This window comes from Pongo abelii, chromosome 1 (assembly GCF_028885655.2).
Source record: "Pongo abelii isolate AG06213 chromosome 1, NHGRI_mPonAbe1-v2.0_pri, whole genome shotgun sequence".
Lineage (NCBI taxonomy): Eukaryota > Metazoa > Chordata > Mammalia > Primates > Hominidae > Pongo > Pongo abelii.
The window spans coordinates 166,029,539-166,040,756 of record NC_071985.2 but is presented as its reverse complement, the minus strand read 5'-3'; the positions used below and the strand labels follow the sequence as shown (position 1 = coordinate 166,040,756).

General features: G+C 38.4%; 1 protein-coding gene across 7 annotated transcripts in view; it reads right to left on the bottom strand.

Annotated features, from left to right (window-relative positions):
- Nucleotides 1-6,656: 6,656 nt before the first annotated feature.
- The window catches only part of C1H1orf141 (chromosome 1 C1orf141 homolog), a 48,760-nt gene continuing 44,198 nt past the window's right edge, over nucleotides 6,657-11,218 (bottom strand). For 4 of the 7 annotated variants that reach the window (XM_054533322.1, XM_054533333.1, XM_054533327.1 and 1 more), the window contains 3 exons: nucleotides 10,407-10,476; nucleotides 9,389-9,575; nucleotides 6,657-7,757 (listed from right to left, as the gene is read on the bottom strand). In XM_054533322.1, coding sequence (XP_054389297.1) covers nucleotides 7,158-7,757; nucleotides 9,389-9,575; nucleotides 10,407-10,476 — 857 coding nt within the window. In that variant the 3' untranslated portion in view covers nucleotides 6,657-7,157. The remainder of the gene's footprint in view (nucleotides 7,758-9,388; nucleotides 9,576-10,406; nucleotides 10,477-11,218) is intronic. The other 3 variants (XM_024232937.2, XM_054533354.1, XM_054533359.1) reach the window with 1 other exon arrangement.

Sequence of the window (11,218 nt, the reverse complement as noted above, 5' to 3'; positions counted from 1 at the left end):
TGAGATGTCTCTGGTATTTTAAAATATCCGAATAGCTTCCAGGCAGAACATAAATGTTTTAAAAAATTATCCAGTACTTAGAAATAAGAGAGGTGATTACTGAAGGTCCTTTCAGTGGAATGCTGGGCAATTGTTTGATGGATACTTAATGAATTAAGTCTATAAGTTTGTGCACCTTTGATCGACTCTCTATTTGGAAGAGGTTAACTGGTGGAAAACCAATAGCAGTGCAAATGATTCTTGCCCATAGCAATGCAAATGGAATTTATCTATAGAGATATAATTGATTTTCCCCAGTAGAAAAGATAATTCTAAAGTTTTCAATTTATCACCTTATAGGGTATTAGCCAGTTTTGCACATATTAGCATATTCACTTTAGTATTGACTGCCTTGACTACATAAATCTGTCTTTATATTTTCCTTCAAACTAGTTTTAACATCTTACTCTTTATTCACTAATGGGTGGAATAAAATCTTTGACCCATTCATGTTATATTTCTATGAGAGTCATGCTTTTTAACTTTTTGAAAAGTATATTTAGAAGAAATCTAACTTGGTCAGCTGTTGCTCCTGGATTAAGTGCTCCTTAATTGTGCCCCGGGTGCCTCTTACCTCCCTAGCCTCACAGTAGTGCTAGCCTTGTCTTAACCCCCAACTTCTGGTCGATTTTAGCCAATGGGAGGTAGCACAGGTTCAAGAGGGCAAGGGGAGAGTGAGGTTCTGGTATTTATTACTCCAGATTCCTCCGTGGGATTTTGCCTTGGATGGGCAACATGCTGCTGTCTATTTTAGGATTCCTGTAATCTCTTCTTTTCTTCAGTTCGGTAGGCCTGGGGTGGTTGCTAGCTACATTATCTCTGTGGTTTTCCCACACAATGGCCCCTTATTAAATTCCACTTTTGTACCACCCGATTTCTGTTGCAAGGCCTGCAAATAGAATGGGCTGCTTTTAGAAAAGTGACTCCACTCCATTCCAGGGGTGTTCAAGTCAAGGCTAGATGGTCAGAAGACACTAGTGCCATGAAGGAATTCTCTGCTCTCGGAGAAGGCAAAACTGTGCAATTATGATTTCTAAATATGGAGGCTGCATAGGTCTACAAAAAGCTATCTTGCTTCTGTGTGTGTGTGTGTGTGTGTGCACGCGCGTGTGTGTTGTATGCAGGAGTGATGGGGATTGGGAAAGAGAAATGTCAGAAAGGAGAAACATATTGTCATGTTATCATATACGTAGCCAAGGGAGGTTTGTTGATGGTCTGGAAGAGACATCTAGGTTAGTAAAAGAGAGGGCTGAAATTGAGGGAGAGATTTTGCTGGATTAAATTGAGAGACAGGACCAGTTGGATTTCCTAGGCCGACTAAAAATTCCTAAGCCTAGCTGGGGAAGGTGACTGCACCTACCTTTAAACACGGGGCTTGTAACTCAGCTCACACCTGACACATCAGGTAGTAAAGAGGGGTCAATAAAATACAAAGTAGGCTAAAAGCAGGAGGTAAAGAAATAGTCAAATCATATATCACCTGAGAGCACAGGGGAGGGACAATGATTGGGATATAAACCCCAGGCATTCAAGCTGGGAGTAGGCAACCCCCTTTGGGTCCCCTCTCATTGTATGGGAGCTCTGTTTTCACTCTATCAAATCTTGCAACTGCACACTCTTCTGGTCCGTGTTTATTCTGGCTCGAGCTGAGCTTTTGCTCACCGTCCACCACTTCTGTTTGCCGCCATCGCCCACCCGCCGTTGACTTCCACCCCTCCAGATCTGGCAGGGTGTCCGCTGCTTTTCTGATCCAGTGAGGCGCCCATTGCCACTCCGGTTTGGGCTAAAGGCTCGCCATTGTTCCTGTGCAGCTAAGTGCCTGGGTTTATCCTAATTGAGCTGAACACTAGTCACTGGGTTCCACGGTTCTCTTCCATGACCCACAGCTTCTAATAGAGCTATTAACACTCACCACATGGCCCAAGGTTCCATTCCTTGGAATCCGTGAGGCCAAGAACCCCAGGTCAGAGAACAAAAGGCTTGCTGCCATCTTGGGAGTGGACACCACCATCGTGGGAGTTCTAAGAACAAAGATCCACCAGTAACAAAATGTGTCAAAATTGGTGAATGTTTAGGTCTGCTTTTAAAAAATGTGACTACCTAACTGTGTGCTCCGAGTAAGAGTATACCAGTCTTGTGTTCAGGTATAGATTTAACTTGGATATGCTAAGAACTTAGTACTCTATGTAACAGAAAAAAGTTTCCGGATGTGCTGCCTAGAGTATGATCAAGATGGTGAAATGTCATCTCAGATTTAACTGTGCAATATTCTCATAAAAGGCCTTCTTTGTGGTAGAGAACCCATGTTAAATTTCAGTCCCCATGCTAGAACAAGTAGAGGCCTATGCTCAGCCTTGGCTGTTTTTTTTTTTTAAATTTTTAATTTTTTTTTTTTTTGAGACAGAGTCTTGCTCTGTAACCCAGGCTGGAGCACAGCGGCACGATCTCAGCTCACTGCAACCTCCACCTCCTGAGTTCAAGCGATTCTCCTGCCTCAGCCTCCCGAGTAGCTGGGACTACAAGTGTGCACCACCATGCCCAGCTGATTTTTGTATTTTTAGTAGAGATGGGGTTTCACCATGTTGGCCAGGCTGGTCTTGAACTCCTGACCTCAAAGTGATCCACCTGCCTCAGCTTCCCAAAGTGCTGGGATTACAGGTGTGAGCCATTGCTCTGGCTGGTGCTTTAAGAGCTGGTGTAGGTATGGAAATGGGTGAGGCTGGCCCAGGTTACCAGAATCTCAGTTCCAGGAAAGTGTGGCTCAGCAAGGAAGGGAAGATTGATGACTTGTAAACAGTTTGAATTGCTCTAGTGGTTCTCCCTGCCACCCCATCCACACTCACTGTGGGCTACTACCTGTGTCAGATGCTGGGGATCCAAAAATCACTAGTAAGACATAGATCTGCCCTACAAGACTTTCCTACCTCTGACAATATCAACTGAGTGATCTTTTAAATCTTAAATATTATGTAATGAAATCAATATCTTTGACAAGAGGCCTTTTGGGAAAGCACATTGGAAGATATGTGTTGGGGCTTGAGCGGACTAAAAAATAATGCCCGTCTTCACCACCCAAATTTGAAAGCAATTGATAGATGCAGCAGGTATGTTGACAGCAATTATAACATAGTTATATGTTTGCACAGCATGGCTTAGGTTCAAAGATGAATGGACTTGTTTAGGACACTGTTCTGCCTCCCAATCTCCAAGTATGGCATTGCTCATCCAGTTGGAGATTCAGTAGACCATCTGAGTCTACTGAATGCACACATCAACCAAGGAATGCTGCTCCCTCTAAACTGGGACAAAAAGGGAAGAAAGTAATCAATTGTCTAGTGCTTACAATCTTTTAATAAATTAGTCTTACAGTTCAGAAACGGGCTAACTGCTGTCACCCCAAATCAGATTTCACACTCATCAGTGGGGAAAAGTAAGTAATAGATGGGGTGGAGGTTATGAGTGTTTCTACAGATAAAACTTTCTTCCAATGGGAAACAAGAGGAGTGGGGAAATAAATGTTCGTTCTAATTTTCCCCTACCTTTTGATCTTAATCATTAAGTTTATGGTCAATCAGGGTCTATCTATCACCCCTTGGAAAGGAGATGAGCAGCTACGAGGGAAGTCTTGCTCCTAACTTTTGAGATTGCTTCAGTTTTGTGCCTTTTTGGCTTCTCCTAGGAGTGTTGGTGAAGAGTGTTAATTTTGTAGCCAGGGGTTCTTATTTCAGATAAATACATTTTAATCATCATATTAATTAACTCCAAGACCATTATATGTCAAGATAAAAACATCTGGCTGCTAGGTCCTTTACATGGGTTATTATTTTTTCTAGTTGGCTCAGGGAAGCTCAGCTCTGTTTATTGCAGTACCTTAGTGACCATAGTTCTGTAAGGGGTGGTAGGTAAATGCCTTGCCCACTGTGGGCTGGTACTATAAAAATGTTAAAAGAAAAACTTTAGACAAATTAAATTTCACAGTTTATCTGAACAAAGAACAACTCATGAATTGGGCAGCACTCAGAACCAGAAGAGGTACAAAGGATTCTGCTTAGCATTGTTAGTGGAAGCTTTTATAGGCTGAACACAGAAGCAAAATAGAGAAATCACCTGATTGGCTACAGCTAAGTGTCTGCCTAATTTGGGCTTGGTGTGATGAGTTGGCTGCCTATGATTGGCAGAAACCTGGCTGAAATCTGGCTGCTTGTGATCAGATGAAACTCAACTATTTGTTACACTCCTAAGTTTCAGTTTGCTTATGTATGAAATTAGGTTGCAGTTTGTTATATGAAAACTCAAAGTACAGAGACAACCTCAGGCAAATGGCCTCCTGCTTATTTAATTTAACAGAAGTAAGCAGACCACAGTCCCCTGATGAGGCATTTGAAAGAAAATTCATGGATCTCTGGTTTCCCAGCCATCTTATAGACATAGTGGCTCCTTTTTGGCGTCCTAGGGGCCAGTAAGACCAGGAACATTTACAGAGGGACAAAGACAACCTTTACCTAGAGTAATCCACAGATCCCAATTAGTCCAGGAAACAGCACAAACTCCATCCTCTGCCTGGAACAGAGACTGGCCTCCAAGGTCATACTCAGATCTCAGTATCAGAATAGAAACCAAGTCTGGCCTTGCACTCTGCTGCTTGAAGACCCTAGTAGCTGTTTAGTTTAGGAGATGATAAATTAAAGCTGGAGTAGAGCTTAGGTTGTCATCTTCTCAGAATCCACTGCTCCTTGTTCTTGAGCTGCTTTAATGGAGAATCCTTAGCCAAATGTAATTTTAAAGTTAATTTAGTGCCTTCTTAAAGGATAAAGCTCACAAGCTCAAGCAGAAACTCCCAAAAATAACTAACACAGAAATTCTCAGTAGTAGTTTCAGCCCACCTTGGGTTAAAATCTGAATACTGTAGTTTTTAGCATTTGATTTAGAAAAGATTGGAGTGAGAGATTTTTGGGAGTATCTTTTTAGAAATTACACTGGCTGGGCATGGTGGCTCACTCCTGTAATCCTAGCTCTTTGGGAGGCCAAGGTGGGTGGATCACTTGAGGCCAACATGGTAAAACCCCCGTCTCAACTAAAAATGCAAAAATTAGCCAGGCGTGGTGGCACACACCTGGTGTGTGCCAGTTAACTTGGGAGGCTGAGGCAGGAGAATGGCTTGAACCCGGGATGCAGAGGTTGCAGTGAGCCAAGATCGCGCTACTGCTGCGCTCCAGCCTGGGTGACAGAGCGAGACTCCATCTCAAAAAGGAAAAAAAAAAAAAGAAAGAAAAGAAATCACACTTACATTAAGAGCAGGCTTACAGGGAAAGGGAGGGAGTAGAAAGGAAATTTCTACTGAACGCTACAAGGCTCAAAGCACTAGATGCTGTTTTATTTAATCCTGAGAATAGCAGTGTAATAAATTATTGTTATCTCCATTTTAAGGTGGAGATACAATTTAACTGAAGCACAGATAATTTACATTATTTGCCCCAATTTGCTCCTATCTGCCCTATTCCAAGGCCCAAACTTGTTTCTCTGATACTAAGTATCAACACAAACTACCATAATGACTAGTACTAATATTAGGTATATTTTCTAATTCTTGTTATTCTGATCGTTAGTGCTTAAAAAGGGTTTGTGTTTTATGTTCTGAGTTGGCAGTGTAGTTAGGGAAGCTGTTCTGCTTTGCAGTAAGTCTGGATGGAGGGAAAACAGGGGGAGAACGTATAACAGCAACCAGAAAAGAATGAAGGGGAAAAGAGAAAGACAGCTTCATGACTTGGAGCTGCAGCAGCTTCTCCTTTTCCCAGCCAGCAACCGGAAGCAAGGGAACCTGGTATGCCCCTTCCCTACCTCCTACAGACCCGAGCCCAACACCTTATCTCGAAGCTTTTCTCTGTTTCTCTTCTCTCATTCACACAATCTCCAGGTACATCTCTCTTCCTCCATCTCCATTTTTCTCTCCTTGTCATTCTTTTTGAGAGTCCAACCTCCCTCTCGTTGTGAAGATGCTCCTGAATGGTATTGATGATTATGCACAGTAAAGAAAATCTCCAGTCTGAAGTAGAAGCAGAGGAACCTAAACCAGTTTCCCTCCTCACCCTTAAATGTTCCAAAAGACCCCCGAAAGCCTTTTCTTAACTTAAATGCATTTAATTCAATCTGTTTCTCTTCAAGTAGTCAAGATTGAAAAATTCTTTCCTTACTCAGTTTTCTCTATTAGTTATTGGAATTACAAAATTATTGCTTTTTACGATTTTCACATAAGCTCTATGGGATAAAATTTTAAGTAAGCTTTTGTTAGTTAATTTTGGAATTTATTACTTCCAAGATTATTTTTATGTGAAATACATTTCTGAATTCCAAACAAATGGATTACAAATAAACTTTCAAAATGCAACTTATTTCTAAGTTGAATTCTGCCTTTAAACTGTTTGGGTTAATGAGAAACAGTAAAATAGCAATGTAATAATATACTTTAAAATGTTTAATACCTTATAGGATTTGCTACCAAAATTATTTAGATTAAGGATAGTTATTCTTTTATTTAAGAATTCAGAAAAAAGTTAAAGTTTGCAAAAACATTATATAGTAATGAAGTTCCAACATCTACTAACAACAATAAAAAACTATTCAAAGTTTTACAAAGCCTTTTTAATTGCATAAATTGCTAATGTAATACTATTGATGATTTGCTGAAATGCTGATATACAATTAACTCCACAGTCATTAAATTAATGGTAATTTGTCTTATTTGATATTCAATTATAGGACAAGAGTATTGATGTTATTTGGCTTCCAACAGCGCATTTCCAGAGTCAGACTATGCCTTTCTTGGTCCTGAATCAGAGTTTAGTATAGGAAGGCTGATGATTGAGCAATCTAATTGAGATAATAGAAAGTCATGAACTAGATCCTCTTGGTGATAATTATTTCCTAATTTTGTCCTATTATTTTCTAAAAATGTTGATTGTTCTTGAACAGACCACTGCTGACTTGTAATTCTAATGTCTATGCTTTGCTTTCTTATATGATCAATTAGAACATTACTATTTGGGTAAGAATTTCTTTTATAATTTTGGAACTTGGATATTTGCTTTTTGTTACTCAAATATTTCTGCATACATGATATTTTATGAGGCATTTAAAATTTCATTTGACAAGTTTAACAAATTATCCAGTGGTGTTACATTATTTAGTTTATATATATATTTAAAAGGCTTTGAGTAACATTTGACAGGTAAGGCACTGGATGTGGGTATGCTCGTTGGTTTTCCTGCAGAAAACATTCTTTCAAATTTTCCAGTTTGGGCACTCATTTCATGAATAACAGCTTTATCAAGGTAATCCACAAATTGTTTTGTTAGGCTAGAAAAATTCTGTGAGAAATTATAGAGTGTATTCCAAGATCTGTTTTCTAGTGTCTGCTTATTAGTTTTCTTCTTTAGTTTATCATCTACGGTTGTGTGGCCCACTTTAAAAGACATGGGGATCTGTATATCTTTTCTCTGTACTGTAGGCATAGTTTTTTGGGGTTTGAAAAGAGAAATAGATTGATTGCCAATTATAGATTTGAGGATTTCACAATTTCTTTCTAAAACGAAATTTGTTCTTTTATGTGGGTAAATGTTTTCATTTTCCAAAGGATGAGAAGAAAATCTATTTTTTGTCAAAAGTAACATTCGTACATATTCTGTGTCATGGAAAATTATGGGATTTGTGTCCTTTTGTTCCTGTAGATTAAAGAAAAGAATAATTAGTTGTAAGTTCATTGAGTCAAGAAAGCTCCATATATTTTAAAACATGTAAATAAAATTGTAAAATATTCTAAAAATGACTACATACAAATATTTAATATGAACAGTAGCATTATTCAAATACATGAAAATACTGTACATGTATGTAACATACATCCTTCTTATCTTAATATTCTATAGAGATGTTAGTGATAAAACTTGAACTTTTGGCCTTAAATGTTTTTTGAAATAAATTGGAATATGAAAAACTTAATATATTTGTTAAATATCTGAGGTACTGCCATTGAGAAATAAGGTAGTTGTTCTGGCATTTCTTAGGTTTCCATGTTCTAGAAATTAAAAAGCATACCAAAAAATGGATTGAGTCAAAGTTCAGAAGAGACATAACTGATTACAGGCCAAAATTACAAATCTGGATATTCTAGTAAATAATTCAAAAAATTAAAAATTATCTCTACAACTGTTATTATTGTACCCTAATACTTAGCACAATACCTGACACCTAAAAAGTGCTCAATATATATTTGTGGAATAAAATAGCCAAAGTAATAGATTGACTTAAGAATAGATCATTTTTATCGCAGTAATATCCAAGTCTGCTATGATTACTGAAAAGATGACAAAGATCTAGTTTTGCAATCCACTGGTGAGGCCAATATTACCTATTTAGCCATAGTAATGGATGTTTGTAATGTTTTTGGTCTGTCCAACACCTTAGGGAATTTTCCACTTGACAAGTCTATGTACCCTTAGGTAGAGGCAAGAACCATGTTTGTCACCTTCTTTGCAGTTAGGACATAGGCATTTGCCCTAGGCTGTGCCATTCAGATACACCTATGAAGTCTTCAGTTCAGAGAAAGCAAGGACTGTGAAAAAGTATTGGGAAAACTATTCTAGTGAGGGTGGTAGGAGTTACATCTAGCCTTGAATGACAGCAGTAGCAAATGTCTTAGAGTATTCCCTGCTCAGCATCAGAGTTGTAAACTTTTATCTGTGACAATAGCTTGGGCCTCAGTGGAGCAGTCTGGGGCTATATAATTAGGTGATTCCTGACTAGGCAGCTTTCGAGCCATACTGCCTCTCTAGAGAGCATGAGTTACTAAATAGCCTTTAATAAATGCACTTTCTGGTTGAAAAGGCCAAAACAGATTGTTAGAAAAATTGACACATGGTCATGGTCCCATCATTTTAGAACTGGGGTCTTGTTATATTGCCCAGGCTGGATTCAAATGCCTGGGCTCAAGCAGTTCCCCTGCCTCAGACTGCAGAGTAGCAGGGATTACAGGTGCACACCACTGCATTCTGCTAGATTGGTACAGCCATTTTTAAAAAATTCTTTTTATTCTACAGTTCTATTATAATCAAGCAAATTTGGTAAAGCCTTCTTCTTAAAGAAAAACACTGAATTTTCAGCTGGTGTGAAGGAATCCTCGGTTTGGGGGTTGTGCAAAGTGCATTAAGAACTTAAGTGCTGTTATCACTTTGGAATATGAAACCAAGAGGTAAGAAGGATTTATCAAAGATTCTGGTCACTAAAATATATGGGTGATTCCCATGAGTCATATGACTACACATATTTACTTAACGATAGATGATATGCTTATTACCATGTGAGAAGTTACTGTCTTTGTTGGACTAACGTTGATTATCTTGGCATGTGGATTTTTCAATTCATCCTCAAAGCACAACGGGAGCAAGCTTTTCTTTCTTACTGACCTATACTTACTTAATTGATAATTTCTGACCAATTTGTTTTCTTTTATATTAAAATCATTCATCTGTGAAGATTTTTTTCTGAAAATAAACACAGTTCAGGGTAATGTTCATGGGGCTGATTACAGCTTGTCAGTTTTTGTCTGCCTCCTTTTATCCCTGGAAGTCACTGCCAACTTCTGCACCAACCTCTCTCCCACAGACTTTCAAACTGACAAGATCATCCCGTCCTGCCTGGTTTGTGGGAGAAAACAGCAAGAGTAGGAGTGGAAGCAAGAGAGTCATATATATGCCTCTTTGGATTTTGAGTGGGGATGAGTTGTACAATTACGTAGGTTGAGGAGAACACCAAAGGTAGAGAGGTATTTGCAACGTCCTATGTTGAAATTCTGGAAGAAGCTTCACAGGGCAGCTTCATGCCAACACAGGGTGGCCCCAGCTTTGTTAAAAGGATAGAATAGTGTGGTCAGGCAGAGACAGGATATAGTTTTTAAACTGAGTTAAACCTAAAGTGGTTGTTCATTATTGATTCAAACAAAATTTGAAACACACTGGATTAATGATTTTTTTCATTATATAGAGATTGAAGGGTTCATGAGAAAAATGAGAACTTTATCCAAAGAAAAGCTACTTTTTCATGTCCATGTTGTCATGTAAGTAAATGTGTGTATTTACTAAAAAAAAAAAAATTGTATTCCCTCTATTCATTTTTCCATGCCTTTCTCTCCATTTGACAATACTCAAGGTCTGGATGTGATATCTAGTGGCTAAGCAGTCTTGGACCATTCATTGGATTGTGCTATGGAACTAAATAATAAGGCAGAATAAATTTACTCTTGTCAATTATAAAATGTGTCCTACTAGAAACATCATTAAACAGAACAAAATATTAAGCATTTTAAAATAAATTACCTTTTATTTCTATCACCTTCTATGTGACCAACAGAATCCAATGGTTTCCTAGGTTTTTTTTCAATTTGAGCTGAAATTTTAAAAGATTTTCATAAAAGACACATAGATATTCTGACATTTAGGAAAATATCTTGCACAAAATATTTTACAATTTAAAATAACATATGGAAAACACCAAGTATAGTGCCTGGTCTGTAGTAGCTACCCAGTAAATATTTCTTGAATGAACTAGATAGAACTGGAAAAGACTGAGATCAAAGCCCTAGTATTTGGCTAAAACAGATCAAACATAAAAGTGGTCTTGGAGATTTTTTTGTGGAAGAAAGACATTCCTAAATTTTCAAATCTCTCTGATATATGGAGTCATTATTAACCAGTAGGAAGCTTCAGACGGTTATCACTTGGTAGGCAGGGAAGACAGTTTGCAGATATCAAACAGATCTTGCCATGTGGCATGAAGTAAGCATCATCCAAGGTTGATCTCTTCCAAATATGTCTGGTGGCCACTCCAGCATTTTTCTAGATACACATGCTATTAGCAACAGTTTTAGCTTTTTCCTTGTCCTCAAGTAGTTTATATTCTAGCGCAGTACTTCCCAGTCTTTCCTATATAATGGCAAGCATACTAATTAATATTATTTGTACAGTATACTGGAATAAATGCTTGAGTCTGGGCAGGCTACCACAGGGCCAATTGAGCAGCCTTGATGGCCAAGGAATCAATATTTCAGCACACCTAAAACCCCCTCCAAGCACAACAGGTTACCACAGTACTATTTGGGAAGCTCTGTTCTAGAGGGAGGAAATGGTCA